This window comes from Pelobates fuscus, chromosome 5, assembly GCF_036172605.1.
Source record: "Pelobates fuscus isolate aPelFus1 chromosome 5, aPelFus1.pri, whole genome shotgun sequence".
In the NCBI taxonomy this organism is placed as follows: domain Eukaryota; kingdom Metazoa; phylum Chordata; class Amphibia; order Anura; family Pelobatidae; genus Pelobates; species Pelobates fuscus.
Window position 1 is genome coordinate 378497862 of NC_086321.1, and position 22856 is coordinate 378520717.

General features: G+C 42.6%; 1 protein-coding gene across 3 annotated transcripts in view; it reads left to right on the forward strand.

The window, feature by feature from the left end:
* CARD14 (caspase recruitment domain family member 14) overlaps positions 1 to 22856 on the forward strand; it is a 71601-nt gene that overhangs the window by 37050 nt on the left and 11695 nt on the right. For all 3 annotated transcript variants that reach the window (XM_063456285.1, XM_063456286.1, XM_063456287.1), the window contains 10 exons: positions 58 to 354; positions 3034 to 3171; positions 5760 to 6085; positions 15000 to 15158; positions 15300 to 15416; positions 17202 to 17327; positions 18319 to 18471; positions 19260 to 19388; positions 19697 to 19797; positions 21146 to 21225. In XM_063456285.1, coding sequence (XP_063312355.1) covers positions 144 to 354; positions 3034 to 3171; positions 5760 to 6085; positions 15000 to 15158; positions 15300 to 15416; positions 17202 to 17327; positions 18319 to 18471; positions 19260 to 19388; positions 19697 to 19797; positions 21146 to 21225 — 1540 coding nt within the window. In that variant the 5' untranslated portion in view covers positions 58 to 143. The remainder of the gene's footprint in view (positions 1 to 57; positions 355 to 3033; positions 3172 to 5759; positions 6086 to 14999; positions 15159 to 15299; positions 15417 to 17201; positions 17328 to 18318; positions 18472 to 19259; positions 19389 to 19696; positions 19798 to 21145; positions 21226 to 22856) is intronic.

A 22856-nucleotide genomic window follows, 5' to 3' on the forward strand; every position in this document is an offset into this window, starting at 1 on the left:
ATTAATTAATAAAATAACTGGGACATTAAACATTTTTTTCCTATTTTTCTCACCCAGGCCTCACTTGAACTGAACCTGAGCATTGCGGGCCATTTGTGAGATTGTCCGTTCTCCAAGACCCCGTTCGTTTAGTTCGGGCAAGGATGGCCGCAAGCTGGAAGGCAGACCCAGAACTTATGGATCTGGAGGAAGAGGAATTATGGGAGATGATAAACCGACACAGGTGTAAAATTGTTTCAAGATTACATCCAGAACGGCTTACTCCATATTTGCGCCAAATCAAAGTGCTAGATTCGTTGGACGAAGAAGAAATTCTGCATTCGGTCAGGTTGTCAACAAGACCAATGAGACAAGGTGAGTTTGGGTCTGTGATCTGCATGGGCAGAGATGTCAATTCTCCGTGCCTTCTGTTTTCGTACAATGGATTCCCATTATATTCAGATTTTGTCCGGGAAGCTGACGCAGGGTTATTCTGTGTATCTGACAAACCGTCACTTTGTGGGAGACTTTCCCAAAACCCAGTTTTAGAGCTTCAACTATTAAAGGAGACTGTTATAAAAGTATTAGAACTACAAAAAATTGGGAAATTCTAAGAAATCAGCAGGTATATCCATTGGCTTCCAGATGGATAGCTCCACGTTTTCGATATATGACATTTTTATAAATCTCCCCAATATGTCAGGGTACACTTCCTGCTCTGGTACTTTGTTACCTGTTCAATATTCCGCCCAGGTGGGGACATTCTGAACATTCTGTCAGGTCCGCAGTGTCCATCTCTGCCTGAACACTGTTATTGTACCTGTTCTGTGTCAGTGTCCTTGATTAAGGAGGATTGCAGATATGACAACTGCACATGGATTATCAGTGTATACAGAAGGGCTAATTCATTAAAGTTTTAACTCAAACTGGGTCTAAGTGTGTATCTTGCTTGGTATGACAGCCCCTAGAGGTGGATTGAAACCTTCAATGTAAACATTGCAATTTATGTTTAAAAATTACATCGTAGGGTTACAAGGACATGACCACTGCACAAGCTGTTTTCAAATATATCTCCAATAAAAAAATTGCATTTCTTCAATGCCATTTGGGTATAGATTTACTAACCAGCGCTGTTTATATTTTTAATTATTGGGGCAATGGAGGGTCTCTTTTTTTTTTTGTATGGCATTCCTGTTTGAGGGCTGTACTGCCAGATTCAGGACTGTTGGCAGGTATGATTGTAAGCACTCAGTCTATGCAGTATCACAGTGTTAATGTCGGACACATTGCTGGATGCTCTCTGTAGACTGGTGATAGGACTTGGCAGGAAATCGCAGAACCAGGGATTCGCAAGGAGCTCTCAAGCTGTTAATATAATAGGTTTGACTGAGAATACGACATAGCTGTCAATGAACACTTGACCTGAATTTGTCTCTGCATTACACAATGATAAAGGTAATCAGAGCTGTAATTCAGCAAACCTGATAATGCTGATGGGGATTTCCGCGTAAAGCGATAGGGAATTATATTCCAGGGCAGTTACCCACTGTCAGCATTTAATAAACTTTAACATGCAAATCTGTCTGCTTTCACCCATAGCTGGCAATCAGGAAATGTACGCAGGACTTTCTATTTCAGGGTGATTTGCCAAATTGAGAATTCTTGGACATTCATAACGCATTTCAAATTTAGGGACAAAGTTTCCCCCCACAGTCAGCTATGCTTCTAATTTGCCTACTCTGACCTTGAGTTTGAAATTCACATCGAGTCAGTCTCAATGAATTCACCTTTTTTGTATATGTATTGAAGAGGAACTTTAAACTACTATAAATTGAACTTTTATTTTAATAACGGCTTCTACACAATTGTGTGTAAATTCCTTTAATAAACGCACCATCGGGAAATTCTCACGGTTTGAAAACAGATAAATCCTTTTACTCCCATTTGGACAGATTTATGTAAAATATTAGGAAAGGCTTCTTCAACAAGAGGAAATACGAATGATGAAAAAAGAGAACGAAGTAATATGTTTATACACAAGTTAGCATTACATAAAATATGGATAAATTCACAGTAAAAAGTCCCAAACAACGCGGCATGTCCGCAATGTTTTTCTGGACACATTTATTCATGGTGAATTCTTCAATGATTCCTGGAATCGAGGGGTCAAAATGATGGTCTATTTTGTAATGCGTTATATAGATTATGTATTGAAAGCAGTATTAAAGGTTACTCCAAACACCATGACCACTTCGGTGATTTGAAGTGGTCATGGTATCTGGAGTCAACACATACGGAGTTTAACCCCCTGTGCTGCGAGAGATGTGACTCCACCGATGTCAGCTTCAATGGGGCGTCATTAACCAGCCCAGAGCGAGAGTTCCAGACTGGAAATTATACATTATATGAAATTTTCCTCCTGCACAGAATGTCAGCCATTGGCTGAGAGGGGTCAACTGATGCGTTCAGCCAATGGATGAAGATTGGCGTTCGGCTTCTGCAGTTCTGAAAGAGTCACATGTTGTAACCTGCCTACAATGGAGACCACAATATGAGGAAAAACCTCTGCAAGACAGCTTCCCCCATTATTGGGAAATAGTGACAGTATACTCCTCACACCATAACCACTACAGAGTGCTGTACACAAGGCCGTAGTAGTTATGATGGTCGGAGTAACCTATTAAAAAATGAAAATAATACCCTCAATGATCATGTAATTTCACAGTTTGGAGGGTCTGCCTATACCGACCCCTTCATCACCAGGAAGGAATGGTCTGTTCTTGCCCCGTAAACCAGTGGGCCACGCCAGTATACTGGTAACACGCCAGTATTTTACATACTGCAGGCCATCAGTTTGATTGGGAATCTTTATTTCCAAACATTGTGATCTTTTGTAAATAATCCACGCTAGCATCGTCAGTTAGTAGCTTTTACACCAGCTAGCTTTCCAAGCAACCAGAATATGGCTTTATGTGAGTTTTGTTAAGGCTGGGGAGCTGCCTGTTTTCTTTTTGCGATGTCCGCCTTTCTTCTGACCTGCTCTTTTCTTGGCAGGATATCTCCTGGACCTGCTTCGTACTCGGGGGAAGAATGGTGCTGTGGCGTTCCTGGAAAGCCTGCTCCTGGTGAACCCCAAGATGTACACCCTCATTACAGGAAAGGAAGCTTCCATCGCCCCCAACAGCTTCAGCAGTAAGATCACAAGAGGGATGGGGGGTAACCATCTGAAGGCGCTCTCCTATGTGAATGCAACATAGTACAGCAGCAGGACTTGGTGACAATATGAGATCTATCTGTACTTGGTGACAATATGAGATCTATCTGTACTTGGTGACAGTATGAGAAGTAGCAGGACTTGGTGACAATATGAGATGTAGTGGGACTTTGTGACAATATGAGAAGTAGCGGGACTTGGTGACAATATGAGATGTAATGGGACATGATGACAATATTAGATGTAGAGGGACATGGATACAAAATAAAATGTAATGGGACTTGGTGACAATATAAGATGTAGGAGGACATGGTGACAATATGAGATGTAGGAGGACATGGTGACAGTATGAGATGTAATGGGACATGATGACAATAATAGATGTAGAGGGACATGGATACAATATAAAATGTAATAGGACTTGGTGATAATATGAGAAGTAGGAGGACATGGTGACAATATGAGATGTATGAGGACATGGTGACAGTATGAGATGTAACGGAACATGATGACAATATTAGATGTAGTGAGACATGGTGACAATATGAGATGTTGCGGTACATGGTGGCAGTATGAGAAGTAGGAGGACATGGTGACAATATGAGATGTAGTGGTACATGGTGACAGTATGAGATGTAGGAGGACATGGTGACAATGTGAGTTGTAGGAGGACATGGTGACAATATGAGATGTAGGAGGACATGGTGACAGTATGAGATGTAGCAGAATTTGGTGACAGTATGAGATGTATGGAACATGATGACAATATTAGATGTAGTGAGACGGTGACAATATGAGATGTTGCGGTACATGGTGACAGTATGAGAAGTAGGAGGACATGGTGACAATATGAGTTGTAGGAGGACATGGTGACAATATGAGATGTAATGGGACTTGGTGACAATATGAGATGTTGCGGTACATGGTGACAATATGAGATGTAGGAGGACATGGTGACAGTATGAGATGTAACGGAACATGATGACAATATTAGATGTAGTGAGACATGGTGACAATATGAGATGTTGCGGTACATGGTGACAGTATGAGAAGTAGGAGGACATGGTGACAATATGAGATGTAGTGGTACATGGTGACAGTATGAGATGTAGGAGGACATGGTGACAATATGAGTTGTAGGAGGACATGGTGACAATATGAGTTGTAATGGGACTTGGTGACAATATGAGATGTTGCGGTACATGGTGACAATATGAGATGTAGGAGGACATGGTGACAGTATGAGATGTAACGGAACATGATGACAATATTAGATGTAGTGAGACATGGTGACAATATGAGATGTTGCGGTACATGGTGACAGTATGAGAAGTAGGAGGACATGGTGACAATCTGAGATGTAGTGGTACATGGTGACAGTATGAGATGTAGGAGGACATGGTGACAATGTGAGTTGTAGGAGGACATGGTGACAATATGAGATGTAGGAGGACATGGTGACAGTATGAGATGTAGCAGAATTTGGTGACAGTATGAGATGTATGGAACATGATGACAATATTAGATGTAGTGAGACATGGTGACAATATGAGATGTTGCGGTACATGGTGACAGTATGAGAAGTAGGAGGACATGGTGACAATATGAGTTGTAGGAGGACATGGTGACAATATGAGATGTAATGGGACTTGGTGACAATATGAGATGTTGCGGTACATGGTGACAATATGAGATGTAGGAGGACATGGTGACAATATGAGATGTAGCGGTACATGGTGACACTATGACATGTAGCTGAACTTGGTGACAGTATGAGATGTAACGGAACATGATGACAATATTAGATGTAGTGAGACATAGTGACAATAGGAGATGTTGCGGTACATGGTGACAGTATGAGAAGTAGGAGGACATGGTGACAATATGAGATATAGCGGTACATGGTGACAGTATGAGATGTAGAAAGACATGGTGACAATATGAGTTGTAGGAGGACATGGTGACAATATGAGATGTAGCAGTGCATGGTGACAATATGAGATGTAGGAGGACATGGTGACAATATGAGTTGTAGGAGGACATGGTGACAATATGAGATGTAATGGGACTTGGTGACAGTATGAGATGTAGGAAGACATGGTTACAATTAGACTTGTAGGAGGACATGGTGACAATATGAGATGTAGCGGTACATGGTGACAATATGAGATGTAGGAGGACATGGTGACAATATGAGATGTAGCAGTACATGGTGACAATATGAGTTGTAATGGGACTTGGTGATAATATGAGATGTTGCGGTACATGGTGACAGTATGAGATGTAGGAAGACATGGTGACAATATGAGATGTAGCGGTACATGGTGACAGTATGAGATGTAGGAAGACATGGTGACAATATGAGATGTAGCGGTACATGGTGACAATATGAGATGTAGGAGGACATGGTGACAATATGAAATGTAATGGGACTTGGTGACAGTATGTGTTGTAGGAGGAAATGGTGACAATATGAGTTGTAGGAGGACGTGGTGACAGTATGTGTTGTAGGAGAATAACACATTGGAAAGTTTTCGTCCGCGTTAACCTTGTTCTTTCTCCGCAGGACTGATAGACAGCGGCCAGCTGAATGTGTTCCTGTTGAGCTCAATGAGCAGCTTGCACGAGGAATTAACGAAGGAGAAACAGCTGAAGGATTCCTTACTGTATCACCTGCGCAAGTTATGGGACAGGTTTAAACAGCTGGAGACGGAATGCAAGTCTCTACGCAACATGGAGACAGAGAACCATCGACTCCACAAGGAAATGGACGAACAAAGCCAGGCACTGAGCAAATTAAAGGATGTACAGTATGATCTGTCCATGAGCTACTCGCTGGCACTACAGGAGAAAGACACCATGCAGACCAGGAGCAGTGAACTCCAAGAACAGGTTAGCTGGTGGAACAGAGAGCGTGTTGGTCCACAATGTGGCCCCTGGGCTAAACCTGGGAACAATGAAACTTGAGGAACAGGTCAAGCAGCAAGAATTAAGTGAGATTTTTATGTCCCAAATATGACGCGTAATCTTAACCTGAGTCTCATAAACTGCTGGAAGTATCCTTCCGGTTGTGTATTTGAAAGGTTTCATATTAGTAAGCACAAGGATATATTTGGAATTTCCTTTTTTTAAATTTTGGGTCATTCAGAAGATATTTTCTCCAGTATTTTCCCTAAATATGCATGTTTTTGAAGTCCGCATTATACTTATAATATAAAGGTTACAGCTAAAATTCAGCCGTTTTCTGCTTCTGTGAACGTGCCTACCTAAAATGTAACATTTATTAAAAACAGATAAAGTATGACCTTTCCTCTGTAAGGAGGAGCCAAAAAAGATTATACTACACAACTTAAAAAACTAAGCATTGTGTGCAACCTACACTTCATCATCGATGTATCCCGCAATTAGCAAATTAACACTCTAGGAGTCAGTTTAGTAAAGGAATGATAAATCCATGTTAAAAACATAGCCTGCATCCGCTCTTTCTTACGCAAGATGCTGTCCATGCTCCAGTAATTTCCCACATGGATTATTGTACATAATGCTGCTCCCACCTATCTATCCTCCCTTATACACAAGTATGTTCCGTCTAGGCCCTTACGATCTGCTGAAGACTTACGTCTATCTTCTGTCCGTACTCCCACCTCTGATGCTCGCCTTCAAGACTTCTCGAGGGCTGCACCGTTCCTGTGGAACTCGCTTCCCTCCTCCGTCAGATGCTCACCCAGTCTCCACTCCTTCAAAAAATCATTAAAACCCACTTCTTCATAAAAGCGTATCAATTAAACTGTTAATAGCTCCCAACTGATTCCTCTTCTGCAACTGTCACTAGTCTAATACTATCCTTACCTTTTTGTGTCATTTTACCCCACTCCCTCTAGCATGTAAGCTCATTGAGCAGGGCCCTCAACCCCTCTGTTCCTGTGTGTCCAACTTGTCTAGTTACAACTACATATCTGTTCGTCCACCCATTGTAAAGCGCTGCGGAATTTGACGGCGCTCTATAAATAATATAATAATATAATAATAATATATAATTGTAACTCTCACCTAATTGGTCTTCCCAAAAGCCGTATTGCCCTCCAACAGTCTGTAATGAATACTGCCGCCAGACTGATCTTCCTCTCTAGTCGGTCCTCTCCCCTCTGTCAGTCCTTACATTGGCTTCCTGTATCCTATAGTAGTCAATTCAAAGTTCTATAAAGCACTGAACAATTCTAGCCCCTCCTATATCTCTTCACAAAACCATAGGTATGCCTCTTCTCGGTCTCTCCGCTCTGCCCGTGGCCTTCTTCTGTCCGCTGCTCACTTGCAGGACTTCTCGCGGGTGGCTCCTTTCCTATGGAATAGCCTGCCTACCCCCATCAGACTCTCCCCTAGTCTTAAATCGTTTAAGAAGTGTCTTAAAACCCATCTCTTTAGGAAAGCTTATGGCCTCCCTGTCAGGGTACCTGTAGTCTCTACCTCTGATAAGAGGAGAGACTTAGACGTTTTCCCGGTCAGAAGGGCTGTTTCCCCCATTCCTCGCGGTTCCTCCGGTCGGTTACACGCCGGCCGCGAGGGATCCACGCCTTTTTATGACGTGACGTTCAGTAGCCGACGTCATGACGCCAAGCCGGCTCGACCTGTCACTCAAACCCTGAACTTGACGGCGCTCTATAAATAATATAATAATATAATAATAATATATAATTGTAACTCTCACCTAATTGGTCTTCCCAAAAGCCGTATTGCCCTCCAACAGTCTGTAATGAATACTGCCGCCAGACTGATCTTCCTCTCTAGTCGGTCCTCTCCCCTCTGTCAGTCCTTACATTGGCTTCCTGTATCCTATAGTAGTCAATTCAAAGTTCTATAAAGCACTGAACAATTCTAGCCCCTCCTATATCTCTTCACAAAACCATAGGTATGCCTCTTCTCGGTCTCTCCGCTCTGCCCGTGGCCTTCTTCTGTCCGCTGCTCACTTGCAGGACTTCTCGCGGGTGGCTCCTTTCCTATGGAATAGCCTGCCTACCCCCATCAGACTCTCCCCTAGTCTTAAATCGTTTAAGAAGTGTCTTAAAACCCATCTCTTTAGGAAAGCTTATGGCCTCCCTGTCAGGGTACCTGTAGTCTCTACCTCTGATAAGAGGAGAGACTTAGACGTTTTCCCGGTCAGAAGGGCTGTTTCCCCCATTCCTCGCGGTTCCTCCGGTCGGTTACACGCCGGCCGCGAGGGATCCACGCCTTTTTATGACGTGACGTTCAGTAGCCGACGTCATGACGCCAAGCCGGCTCGACCTGTCACTCAAACCCTGAACACGAACCAGGACTCGTCGGGGGCGTGATTACCTCCTAGAACCGGGGTATTTAATAGAGCTTGCCGCATTTGCTCATTGCCCTGTCGTGGTTCTAGCCAGTCTAGTCACTCAGTGCTCTTGTATGTCTATTGTCTCTTTGGTTCTGACCCGGCTTGTTTGTATCACTCTGCTTATCTCCGTTATCCTTTGACCCGGCTTGTCTCTCGCTTCCTGTCTTCTCGTTCCCTCGACCTCGGCTTGTCTCTGACCATTCTCTTCTTACTCCTTACGTTAAGTCCGACCATTCTAAGGTCCGGTATACGTACCTACTACACTTTGTACTCTGCGTGTTGGATCCCTGTCCCGATCCTGACATTACGACAGGGCCAATGGATCCTGCAGGTACAAGTAGTCAGCTTGGTCCTTCCAAACCTAGGTTTGACGCCATGGAACATAGAATGGATCAGATGGCCTTAGCGCTACAGGCGTTATTATCTCGTCCTAATAACCCACCAGAAGAGATGCGTAATAATTCTATCCCCTCTGTAAGTTCAGGTTTAGAGGTAGCCACTGTAGGTGCCTTCTCTCGTATTACCCCACCTGTACGTTATGGTGGTTCTCCTGAGAAGTGTCGAGGTTTTCTAAACCAAATCAGTATCCACTTCGAATTACAACCCCGTTCCTATCCTACAGATAGGGCGAAGGTCGGATTTATTATCACCTTACTCATTGAGAAAGCTCTGAGATGGGCCAATCCGTTGTGGGAAAACGATAATCCGTTAGTATATAATTATAATGCCTTTGTAGCTGCTTTTAGAAGAACTTTTGACCCTCCTGGTAGAAAGGTCAATGCAGCCAGATTACTGTTGCGCCTTAGACAGGATAACCAAACTCTTGTGAAGTATGCACTAGAGTTCAGGTCCTTGGCGGCAGAAGTTAAGTGGAATGAACAGGCTTATATAGACGTATTTTTAAACGGATTATCAGATGTAATACTTGATGAGGTTGCTACTAGAGAGCTTCCTGAGAATTTGGAGGATTTAATTTCTTTCATCTCTCGCATTGATGAACGCTTAAGAGAGAGACAGAACACTCGAGATAGAACCTGTAGACCTTCCTTCAAACTAGCTCCCTCATTTCTAAGCCCTGAGATCAAAACCTTACCTTTTCCAGAACCTATGCAGATAGGCAATACTCATCTCTCAGAAGAGGAGAGACAGTACAGGAGAAGGGAGGGGCTGTGTATGTACTGTGGAGTCAGAGGTCACTTACGCCTAAATTGTCCTAATCGATCGGGAAACGCTCGCACCTAAGTTTCTCTAGAGGACAGGCCTTGGGTGTTTCTATTTTGTCCTCTACTCATAATTATAAAGATCATAGGCTTGTGCTACCCGTTTCCTTAACTTGAGAGGGGGGAGTAGTAGAGACTGTGGCATTGATAGATTCCGGAGCTGCTGAGAGCTTTATCGACCAAGTTTTTGTCACTAAACACACTATTCCATCTCAGTTAAGGGAGACGCCCTTGGCCGTTGAGGCCATAGATGGTAGACCTTTAGTTGAGCCTGTGATTTTTCGTGAAACCATACCCGTTAACTTAACTGTTGGTATTTTACACGAGGAAGACATATCTCTGTTACTCATTTCATCTCCTTCTGTTCCCATAGTCCTGGGGTATTCTTGGTTAAAGAGACATAACCCTATTATTGATTGGGAATTAGGGGAGATAATCTCATGGGGTCAGAATTGTCAGGAGAAGTGTTTACAGAAAGTCTCACCGCTTTGCATAGTTAATGCATCCAATCAGTCTACCGACCCTACTGAAGTACAAATACCGCCTCTGTATCTGGACTTAAAGGCGGTATTTGACAAAAAGAAGGCCGATACTTTACCACCACACAGGTCCTTTGATTGTAAGATTAATCTACTTCCTGGTACCATGCCTCCCAGGGGCAATGTATACCCTTTGTCTACCAAAGAGAACTTAGTCCTAGAGGAGTATATTCGTGAAAATCTAGACAAAGGATTTATTAGGAGATCTTCCTCCCCTGCCGGGGCTGGTTTTTTTTTTGTTAAAAAAAAGGATGGTACGCTGAGACCTTGCATTGACTACCGAGGTTTGAACAAAATAACCGTTAGAAATGCCTACCCGATTCCTTTGATTACCGAGCTCTTTGATCGTTTAAAGGGTTCCAAGATTTTCACCAAGTTAGATCTCAGAGGGGCATATAACTTGGTGAGGATTCAGCAGGGTCACGAGTGGATGACGGCGTTCAACACTCGATATGGGCACTACGAGTATACCGTAATGCCTTTTGGCCTCTGCAACGCGCCGGCAGTATTTCAGGACTTGATCAATGAAGTTCTTAGGGAGTTTCAACATGACTGCGTTATTGTATACCTGGATGATATTCTTATACATTCTAGGGACATTGAGACTCACCACAGACAAGTCAGAAGGGTTTTGCGTAAACTTCTTCAACATGGCTTGTACTGCAAACTGGAGAAATGTAGTTTTGATCAGTCTCAGACAAACTTTCTTGGTTATGTGATTTCTGGGGAAGTGTTTAAGATGGATCCGGATAAACTCCAGTCCATTTTAGACTGGCCCTTATCTAAGGGACTCAAGGCCATTCAGAGGTTTATTGGATTCTCCAATTATTATAGGCGCTTCATTAAGGGTTACTCGTCAATTATTGCTCCTATCACCAATATGACATTGGTGACAGGGAACTACTTGCAGTTATCATGGCTTTAAAAGAGTGGAGACATTTATTGGAAGGGACCTTACATCCTGTTACTATTTTGACGGACCACAAGAACTTGTCCTATATTGGGGAGGCCAAGCGATTATCCTCCAGGCAAGCTCGTTGGTCTTTATTTCTCACCCATTTCAATTACGTACTCACTTATAGACCTGGTTCTAAGAATTCTAAAGCCGATGCTTTGTCTCGCCAATATGAACCTTCTACTGTGTCTGAGCCAGTGTTGTCCTCTATAGTCCCCAAGTGCAATATTATCGCCAACACAAGTCTTAAAATTCATTCTCCACTGCTTGACCGAATCATGAAGTTGCAACATCTGGCGCCTGGACAGACTCCTGTGGCAAGACATTTCGTTCCTCCTGAACTCCAAAGGGAGCTCTTACAGTGTTTCCACGAGAGTAAGGTGGCGGGCCATCCTGGAATTCGCAAGACATATTCCTTAATCTCTAAAGATTTCTGGTGGCCTTCTTTACGAAAGGATATTAAGGATTTCATTGCAGTGTGTGAGATCTGTACTAAGACTAAGCAACCTCATACTCTTCCATGTGGTCTATTACAGCCCTTGGGCATTCCAGAGAGACCATGGTCCTGCTTGGCCATGGACTTTATTGTTGATTTGCCTATTTCTAAGAAACAGACTGTTATTCTCACTGTAGTCGATAGGTTTACTAAGATGGCTCATTTTGTGCCTTTACCTAAACTTCCGACTTCTCCTGAATTGGCGGAAATATTCGCTAAAGAAATTTTTCGTTTACATGGGATACCTTCCGAAATTATTTCTGATAGAGGTTCCCAATTTGTTTCACGTTTCTGGAGATCCTTCTGTTCTCAATTGGGCATCACATTGAATTTTTCTTCTGCTTATCACCCTCAGTCTAACGGAGCTGCTGAACGTACTAATCAAAAAATTGAACAATATTTGCGTTGTTTTGTCTCCGAACATCAGGACGATTGGGTCGGTTTGATTCCTTGGGCAGAGTTCGCACACAATAATCTTGTTTGTGATTCCACTCGTTCTAGCCACTTTTTCATGAATTATGGCTTTCATCCTTCCATTCTTCCCTCGGTCTCTCCTTCCCAAGGGGTACCGTCGGTTGATGTTCATGTTGCCAATCTGAGGAAGTTGTGGGATCAGACTCGACAAATTCTCCTACATAACTCCATGTTGTTCAAGAAACACGCTGATAAACGCAGAAGGGCGGCTCCTGTTTTTGTTCCTGGTGATAGGGTATGGTTGAGTACAAAAAACATTCGTTTAAAGGTTCCTTACATGAAGTTCGCTCCTCGTTACATTGGCCCTTACAGGGTCCTGGCTCGTATTAACCCGGTTGCGTATCGTCTAGTACTTCCATCTGCCTTACGCATCCCTAACTCTTTTCATGTTTCCTTGCTGAAACCGTTAATTTGCAACAGATTTTCCTCCACTGTTTCCTCCCCTCGCTCTGTTCAGGTTGAGGGTCAGGAGGAGTACGAGATCAACTCCATCATCGATTCTCGAATTTCTCGAGGGAGGTTACAGTATCTTGTCGACTGGAAGGGATATGGTCCTGAGGAGAGGACTTGGGTACCTCAGGAGGATGTTCATGCTCCTCGCCTCCGCAGGGCTTATCACTCCCGCTTTCCATCTCGTCCCGGTTGCTTCCGCCCGGTGGGCGTTTCTGAGGGGGGGGGGGTACTGTCAGGGTACCTGTAGTCTCTACCTCTGATAAGAGGAGAGACTTAGACGTTTTCCCGGTCAGAAGGGCTGTTTCCCCCGTTCCTCGCGGTTCCTCCGGTCGGTTACACGCCGGCCGCGAGGGATCCACGCCTTTTTATGACGTGACGTTCAGTAGCCGACGTCATGACGCCAAGCCGGCTCGACCTGTCACTCAAACCCTGAACACGAACCAGGACTCGTCGGGGGCGTGATTACCTCCTAGAACCGGGGTATTTAATAGAGCTTGCCGCATTTGCTCATTGCCCTGTCGTGGTTCTAGCCAGTCTAGTCACTCAGTGCTCTTGTATGTCTATTGTCTCTGTGGTTCTGACCCGGCTTGTTTGTATCACTCTGCTTATCTCCGTTATCCTTTGACCCGGCTTGTCTCTCGCTTACCTGTCTTCTCGTTCCCTCGACCTCGGCTTGTCTCTGACCATTCTCTTCTTACTCCTTACGTTAAGTCCGGCCATTCTAAGGTCCGGTATACGTACCTACTACACTTTGTACTCTGCGTGTTGGATCCCTGTCCCGATCCTGACACTCCCAGAGTAATCTCTACCTCACATACCTGTCTCTTGCCCTTTCCTGAAGGGCAATACTCTACTCTCTCCTCCAGCTTTGCTTCACTCCCACCTTATTTGATTGCTATTTCCTGTCCTAATGTGTTTTACACCCCACCTCCTATAGACTGTAAGCTCGTTTGAGCAGGGTCCTCTTCAACCCTTCGTTTCTGTAAGTTTTCTTGTAATTGTCCTATTTATAGTTAAATCCCCCCTCTAATAATATTGTAAAGCGCTACGGAATCTGTTGGCGCTATATAAATTCCAGTAACAATAATACAAGTTTTTGCTCCAACACTTTCTGCTGTGTTCCTTTAGAAATCAGAAAACACAACTCCCCAATTCAGCTTTACTTTGTGCATCTTGGTTCATGCCGGCGTTGGCAAATACTGGCATCCCAGAATTGTATGAATTCATTAGGTGTTCAGTCAGCCTTAACAAAACAAATTTAGTGATTCACGTAATTGATCATAAACGTAACGCTGTGATTATTGTGCCAAGCCGTTAATTAGGGCTGATTATGCACAATGTATCGTGTAGTGCTATTACTGAAACAGTGCAGTGTGTTGTATAGCTAGATCTATATTACTATATAGTGAGCCTTTATCAGCTCTTAATATGATGTTAATTATTCTGCCGTCAGTTAATGGGCAAAGTGCTAGACTGCTACATAGTTGGAAGGAAGTCAAACTCATCTAGTGCAACAGATAATGATTGTTTGTATTTAAAACCTGTTTTGTAATCAAACATCTATGATTGCCCATCCTTAACGCATAGCTATCATGCTTTACATAGGTGTTCAGTATGTGTCATCAACTAATACGGTAATGGGTGTGCAGGGCTGATAATTATGGGTAGAACACTGATTTACGGGAACCTATTTCCTGGATTAAACATCCAGCTTTCCCTTTGATTTGTTAGTGTGTATTCCCACATTATTTAAATTCCCCTTCCCTCGATTACTACCACTTTCCAATTGCTTGTTCCCCCCCCCCCTCGTTTCCCTTTCTTCAATACCTATCTGTCGGAACACCAGGAAACCACAACAATGAATGTGTGGAGAGTATATAGTTGTAACTACGTGTTGATTTGTAGCGTCACACAAATGCGCACAGATTGTGCGTCAGTGTCAGAATGATGTCATGGAATCAGCATCATAATTCTGACGCAAGAGTGGTTCATGATAAAAGGATACGATACAGCAGTACTAAGCGTTAGAATTGACACCAGAATGATGGCAAAATGGAAGTACAGCATTGGATGTAATATTTACTCCTGTCTGTCTGTAGGGCGACACAGTTCCAGCTCACTTGTTATTAAGCAGTTAGTGAGACCCCCATAGGTTCATAGTTACTGAACTGGACATACAGAGTTGTAATAGCACAACGTGTATTCTACAGCTTCTAGTATCTGCGGTTTGGGATTCTGCAATGACAGACAAAATAGCTGTCTGAAAATTATGTAACAAAAAAAAACAAAAACAAACAAACAACTCTTGCCCCTTTGTAGGTGTACGCCATGAAGGAAGAGCTTCATCGAGTTCGGATTGAGCTGCAGGCGGCTCAGAACTGGAGCACCACCACCCTGTGTGAAGAGGAGCTATTTATGCTCAGGAAGGAGAACCAAAAACTGAGAGAAATGCTGGAGATTAAAGAACAGGACAAGTTGGTGAGTAATACACACTGGATCGCTGACACTCATTCACAGTCCTTTGAGTCTGACCCAACTAAATCTGAACGCACTGCAACACAATCAAAAATAAATTCAATCCACCTTCTCGGGCCTTTGATCAATTTCTAATCCCCACAGCTGCAACTGGGTGAGATGCAACAAGCAGATTTAACTCCGGAAAATGCTCAAAAACTGCTGAACCAGCTTATTTGTGCCAGGGAGAAGATTGCATCCTCGGAGGCCTTAGAGAAGACGGTACGTGGTGGGTGAGAGGGTAAAATGTAACATTGATATTGAACGTGATTGATTGCCAGCTCTGAATGCCCACGACGGAAGGTAAAACTTTATTAAACAGTTATTCAGTGCCTTCAGACCAATTAAAAATATTATTTCAGTACATTTTCTGGATACATAGTCACAAATGCCAATACAACATTTTTTTATTACAAAATCAACTGTTCTATGCGTACAATTTATTTCCAAATTCTAAAATGGTTTATTTCGCAGTAGATACTTGGAAGAAGAACTGAAACATGCAAGTTGCATGAGGATTCAAAGCCCTCATTTTAATATTGGCACAGTTAGCTGTAATAAGAGCTCTAAGTCTTTTGGGGGCAAGTAAGTGCCCACCAGCTTTTGGCATTGTCTGAGAGCAATGTTTGCGCATGTATCCTGGCAGATTTGCTGCGGGTGGAATAGGTTGCTTGTTTACTGCCATTTTCAAATAGTGCCAAGGATTCTCTCAACGACCAAGATCAGGACTTGACGACTACAGAACATTAGCTCTCGCTCTTTATCCACTCCAAAGAGTTTTATCCAGTGGAAATGAATTGTTAGCTAATTGTATAATAATTGTATTGCCATGAGGTGGTGTAAATATTGAACTTCCAGAGCAGAGGAGTTGAATATTTTTGCAAACTGCATATTTTAATTATAATTTTTTTTACTTTAATTCTAACTATTTTTCATGTAATATTTTTAATTTAAAGGGACACTGTACTATAATAATTTCATCTCATTGAAGTGGTTATAGTGTCTGGAGTCCTCGGCACTGTCCCTCCATTCAGTGTAATATTGAATGAAGTTCCTGTCCACACTGAGGTATGGGTTAGCCGTACCGATTGATACAGCAATGAGCGGCTGTGATAGGTTTAAAGTGGTCAGTAGACACACCTCAGCCAAGCACTGCCTGCCTCCCATTGCTGCGCATGTTTTTGCTTCCTCTTAGCCCAAGCAGTGAAGAGGGGACGAGCTGACAGAGGCTCTCGTTTAGCATTAAACCCCAAAATAAAACAATGAATGGAAGGGCAGCACACTATAACCACTCCAACCATACGAAGCAGTTACATTGCCTACAGTACCCTTTTAAATGTCATTATTTTTGAGTCTAAGTGTTATCAGATAAACAGGAAGATTTATAAAAGGTGATTCCATGAGTTCCTGCGGTGATTGCCTTTCTTTTAGTACTTTTTCTTATTTTTTTGCAAGCAGTTTTTTTTTTATTGAGGATGATAAGAATATTGAAAAGGGTATGTTACATCTCGCATCACTGTGGAATTAGTATGATTACAAAGACGGCAGAGCTTGAGGTTAACATTTTAAACATTCCCCAAACTGCCCCATCCTCTCTTGAGGGATAGTAAGTTATCAATGCTTATAATCGGTGGGTTGTAGACTTGTTATAATAGCATTTCAGAAATATCTAAACTTTGTGGATCCCCTGGAAGCTCACTTCATGGCAATCACACTACTTGGTATTATGGCACTGTAGTCGATGGCACAGGGGTAGAGGTGTATGACAAATTTCTATTAATAAAATTCCAGACAAGTTTTTTTCTCTGAAAACATGTTGCTTTAGTGTGGACAACAACAAGTTAAACTATAAAATAACATGGCTTCTGGCACATTCATATAACAGAAGTGAGAGATTCATGCAATAAACCCATCCCACGTAGAGCCCGGTTCCAGTCTCGTTAAGTAATGTTTTCAGTGTTCAAGTTAGGAATTAAAGCTGAAAATTACTTGTCCTCATGTTTACAGTGGCAGGAGGAGAAAGAGACCATTTTGAAAGAAAAATGCCATCTACAAACTGACAATGATATCCTAAAGAAGAAAGCCGACGCATTTCACCACCAGGTTTCTGAACTGCAGAAGGAACGAGACCAGGTATCTACCGAGGATTGTGGGGCACGATTGGCACACACAGCATGTGTTACTGTGCATCCGTTACACAATGATCTGCCCATTTTACCTGTACACATTTAATATCTTGCATTTTCTGCCAGTGTTTTACAAAACCCCAAATGTTACCAGTTAAACAAGCAGGGGCTAGTCTACTGCGTAAGGATTTAATAAGAGAATGAAATAGAAAACAGGGAGGCAAACTATGGAGCCAAATACTTTATAGATGCCTTCTTAAAAAACAAACAAACACATGCCGCGATATAAAATGCAGTCTGGTGTCTCCGTACGTTTATCTTGCTGTAATATCTCCTGAAAGCAACACTCAAAATGAATAATAAATAGTAATAATGTTTTAGATTCAGGGATTCCACCTCTATTGAGACCAACGCAGAATATCGTGGTCCAATGGTTCAATGGCCTTAAGGAAGCTCTGGGGATCTATTGCGCATGCACAGCAATTGCTGCACTCCTACAATCCAATGTTTGTAATAGAGAAGCACTGAATACAATGCTTTGCTATGAAAAACTTTAGCAGCAGCTCCACCATCATGCTGGGAGTGATGGCTTCAAACATGAAGACCTTCAAAAATCAAGCATTTTCAAGGAGGAAGTGCCTCTAGTGATTGTCTGTCTGACAGCAGCTAGCGACGTGGATTGGGCAAAATGCAATCTTTGCTGTTTCTCTGAAATGCAATTTTGACATAGTCAGGGATAAAAAAACAATGTCTATGCATTAAAATCAAATGGTTCATCTTCAATAAAATGAAGTGGTTTTGGTGTTTAGAGTGTCCTTTTATGGTCCTTTAGTTATAAACACGGCCTTACATTTAAATTGTAATCTATTTTTTTAGTTAGCAGTAAGATACTTAAAACCACCAGTAGTTTAGCTCTTTATAAGCGTTGTCTCATGGAATATTTGGCGATTGGAAATAATGAACCTACATGACCTGTAGTTTCTGTTGTGTCTGTCTAGGCCTACCAAGCTCGTGATATGGTTCAAGCTGAGATATCTTCATTCCTGGCAGAAAAAGATGGTCTGAGGCAGCAAGTCATGGAACTAACTGACTCCAACTCTAAGCTCAGACTGCAAATTCGGAGTCTGGAGGAGCAACTGCAGACACAGAGGGTGAGAATTGTATACACCATTCATACAGACATATATACAAACTTAAATACCTCCGCATAAACAAGTATACCTCTGAAGGAGACACAGATTGCTTCTCCTGGCCTTTCTCTCCACTGACAAAACATGAGAATCCAGGCGATTGGATTCAGACCGATGACGTAAAGCTATTTTTGTATGAGTGTAGCAACACTTGGATCAATGTATTCAACCTAATGTTTGTTTGACAAACATACGTTAATGTAACATAGTAACAGAAAACATATCACTAAAAGCCTGCTAAATGGATTTCGGTCCTGGCTGCTTCCTCTTACTCAGGAACCCAGTCAGAGATTGAGATATACACCTTGAAGTCCTACGTATCCTGTTATGTAACATGTAGGTACTTCCCAGTAAAAAATAAGAAATCCCACGTACAAGTAGTGTGGGCAGAGGCGATAGTAGGCGAAGTATTGCATCTGCCTAGATAACCTATATAATTGTTTGTGTCTTAAATAATTTAATGTTAAAACAGAATGTTACGCAATCCGACCTGCATGGTAACTTGCACAACTCCTGTCTAACAATAAAAATACACCGTCATTGTCAAGCACGTTTTATAGGTCCGTACAGTTACACACTCTCTTCGATAGGACATATGCCATGTGCAAAATGATGCCATGCTCTTACTCAATTGTTAAAACGGTGTTTGCCAACGCCAGAAGAAAATGAGATAATCTGGACTCAATAGTGACTGTGAATTGTACTGACTAGGAGATTTTCATCCCAAATCTCTCCTTTCTGTGGTACAGATGAGAAGAAATTGCATGGACACTGAACAGAGAGAAAAATGTCTAAAGTTCAAACACCAGAGACTGGTCCGAATGGACGCCATCTGCCCCTCCGAGGAGGCTGACCGGATCTCAAACTGTAGCATCGAGGTATGTGATCTTTCGCCAACAAGAACCCAGCTTTTATCTGTCATCATGGTTATCTTGGGAAATTCTGGCTACTTCAAAGTGGGTTTTTCACATGCAGACTCGACCATAATCATTAGATTATTGTATTGTTATGGCTTATTGTAGTATGACATTTTATTGTGCAATTAGAGAATACTGGGACAGGTATTGTGTGTTTTATAAACAGGTGGATATTAATGTACTATTGGATATAAATATATATTTTTTCTACTCTTCTTAACTGTTTTTGTTTGACAAGAAATGATCTGACCTTGCATTTTGTGTTTCAGCCTTGGCAAATAAACAATGACACCTGCTCCAGTTTGGGTGAGAATATCCTGCCCTGCAGCACTCCCATTCAAGAAGGATATCAAAGTGCCTTCACCAAGAGGTAACTAAAGATATGGGATTTGGAACCTACACCTCCAACCCTGTGTCTGAAGGGGCTCGTTCACTAGTCTGCCAGGTTTCAGGGCTACTATTTTGTATTGAAATCACTGGGTTCCAGGACTGAGATGGACCCTGGAGAGATTTATCCCTCAGTTAGGTCAAGTTTGCCCCTGCTCAGTTAGGTTAAGAATTTTAGAAAATGCCATTATGAATTATTTGATTCTTTGTGAAAAGCCATATTGTGGTGTTTTGAAATGCAGGAGAAACCCACAGAATTAAATCTTCTGACATCAGTGCAGGCGGCATCTCCTAAACACATGGCTACAAAATGTCTTTACATACTAGTGGGACATGTAGATCATGGACCTCATCAGTGGTAAAATTGTCCATCTCTGGGCCAAACTCCTACCCCTGACCATATTTAATGAAGGCTATACACGTAATGTGTCCATTGAGTGAAATAATATCCGTGTGTCAAAAAGAAGTTGCTCCAACTTTAACAGAACTAAACTGAACAAACTCGGTTGAGCTACCCATGCATCTTGTGATTGAAATGATGCTCATATTTTGCTTTATAAAACTTTGACTGAATGATATCTGTACCTATATGTACCATTGCTGATATAATAATCTCTTCTACCTGTATACTCTTACCTGTTATGTTATGTTATTACAGAAATTATTTAAATAAATAAAGATTGTAAGGTTGAGGGTACCATGGTCCCAGGACTTTGTGTTGTCTTGCTTCCCAGGGGAGAAATGACCAAACCTTTTTGGGCAGGGGTCTACCTTTTTGGGCAGGGGTGCCCAAAAAGGTAGATCCCCAGATGTTTTAAACCTACAGCTTCCATAATACTTTGTCATTCTACAGGCATGCAAAGCATCATGTGAGCAGGGGATCTAATGTTTGGGCAACCCTGATCTAAGGAATAGCAAACCCCACAAGGTCCATAAAATGAGAGTGTTCTCTTTACTCTGTGTTAACTAAGAAAAAGCAACATCCCCACCAAAAAATCCTTCTCAAGCCTGAATAACCTCCATTTATGTTAAAACGTTGTCTCTCTTTATTGTTCCTAAAGTAAAAGGTGTCCTCTCATTTTTAACTTAAATCTAGGTCTTCCTGCCTTCAGTATTATTCACGTTTTGGACAGAATGTAGCCATTGTTTCCTAAAGTAGAATATTAGTAGAATTATCCGGGGATTGTGTGGATTGCTGGACGTTGCCTAGAGGGTGGAAATGGTAGTAATGGCTTTTTTCATGTAACAATTTGTAAGGAGTGCTGTGACACATTGTAGAATCGTAACATCACACGATTGCTCTTACACCGTTTCCCCTATTTTGGTTGTAGTTGTTCCACTAATCTTCCGGATCTCCTGCAGTGTGAAGTAGCAGACTTGGACTGCGAGTCGGAAATGGAGTACAAGAAAGGTGAGAACCGTACAAACGGTTGTTTGGCTCTCTCAGGGTCAGTAACTAAACGCCTATCTTTAGCAAATGAAATCAGAATGTCATAGTTTGGGTTTAAATAGCTACATTTTGACTACAGCTGAGTTGGAGAAATATTCCAAATCTGTTTTTTTTGCCATTTTGAATCAGTCCAGTAAAATGTGTTGTTTGTTTAGTGAATAACCCTTCAGTAAGCAGAGAGACATGGAAGGGTGGGTGGGGGACCTCATTGAATCATATGTGTAAAGAAATGATCAGAACAAGGGGATAGTAAAACAACCAAACTGTATCTTTATAAATGCTCAAATATTCTTTATGTTAACCTTGTGTCTATAAAGCATTGTCTATGGCAGGGGTAGGCAACCTACGGCACTAGTGCCATGCACGGCACTCGAGGTGTCTTTGCACGGCACTCAAGGCTGCTAGAGACAAACAGGCTCTGGCCTATCAGGAGTCCCAGTAAAACTTCAGATATCTGCTAATCCGAAAAGGTGGTGAAGGAAAATCCTCAATTTATGCATTGCAGCACGTAGAGGAAGTGATCTCAGATCACTTCCTCCCAGCACTTGTGAATGGGAATCCACACAATAGTAGAACAGCTCGCAGTTGCAGCTCCTGTCCTTGACATGTACCTGGCCGGCCTGGTCCCCACTGGACCCCAGGGAAGACACCCACACTGGTAGATATACACAGAAATGCAGAATAACCCTCCCCTCATACAAATAATACGGACAGCCCACACACAAACATACACATAATCCGCACAAATGCAACACCACTAACAATCCACATACATGCACACAACCCCACATGCAGCCTCTCACATGCAATACCTCAAACAGCCCCCACAGACACTACCAAACACACAATGTGACATATCCATTCACACACACAATTCCACAAGCAGCCCCCTTACACAACTCACATTCATATGTATCATACACAATCCATAAACTACTCATGAACATATACAATATAATAGCTAATATACGCAGGGCCGTCTTTAACGCGGGGCAAACTGGGCAGCTGCACAGTGAGCCCCGCTGGCCTCAACTATTTCTAACACCTGGCTGGTAATCCGCACACTAAGGAGGCCCACTGGGTGGCCCGTGCACAAAGGGCCACCCGGTGGGCTTCTGTCAGCAGGGGCCCGGTCGCGCTGAGGCACTTAACAGCGCGAGCGGGTCCCTTGCTTTTTGGCAGCAGGCTGGGAGGAAGTGATGGACACGCATCACTTCCACCCACAAAGAGAGGAGCGCACGGGAAAGAAGAGTAGGCAGAGTGGAGGGGGGCTGGCCGAGAGAGCCAGACCCCAACTCCCAACACCTTCTGCCACCAGCAGGTTTTTAAAGTGTACATTTTGTGTGTGTCAGTATATCTGTGTGTGTGTGTGTGTATTAGTATGTCTGTGTGTGTGTCAGTATATCTGTGTGTGTCAGTATGTTTGTGTGTCAGTATATCTGTGTGTGTATGTGTGTCAGTATGTCTGTGTGTGTGTCTGTCAGTAAATCTGTGTCAGTATATCTGTATGTCTGTGTGTGTCAGTATGTCTGTGTATCTGTGTGTGTTTCAGTGTGTATATATCTCTGTGTGCGTGTATATGTGCATACATC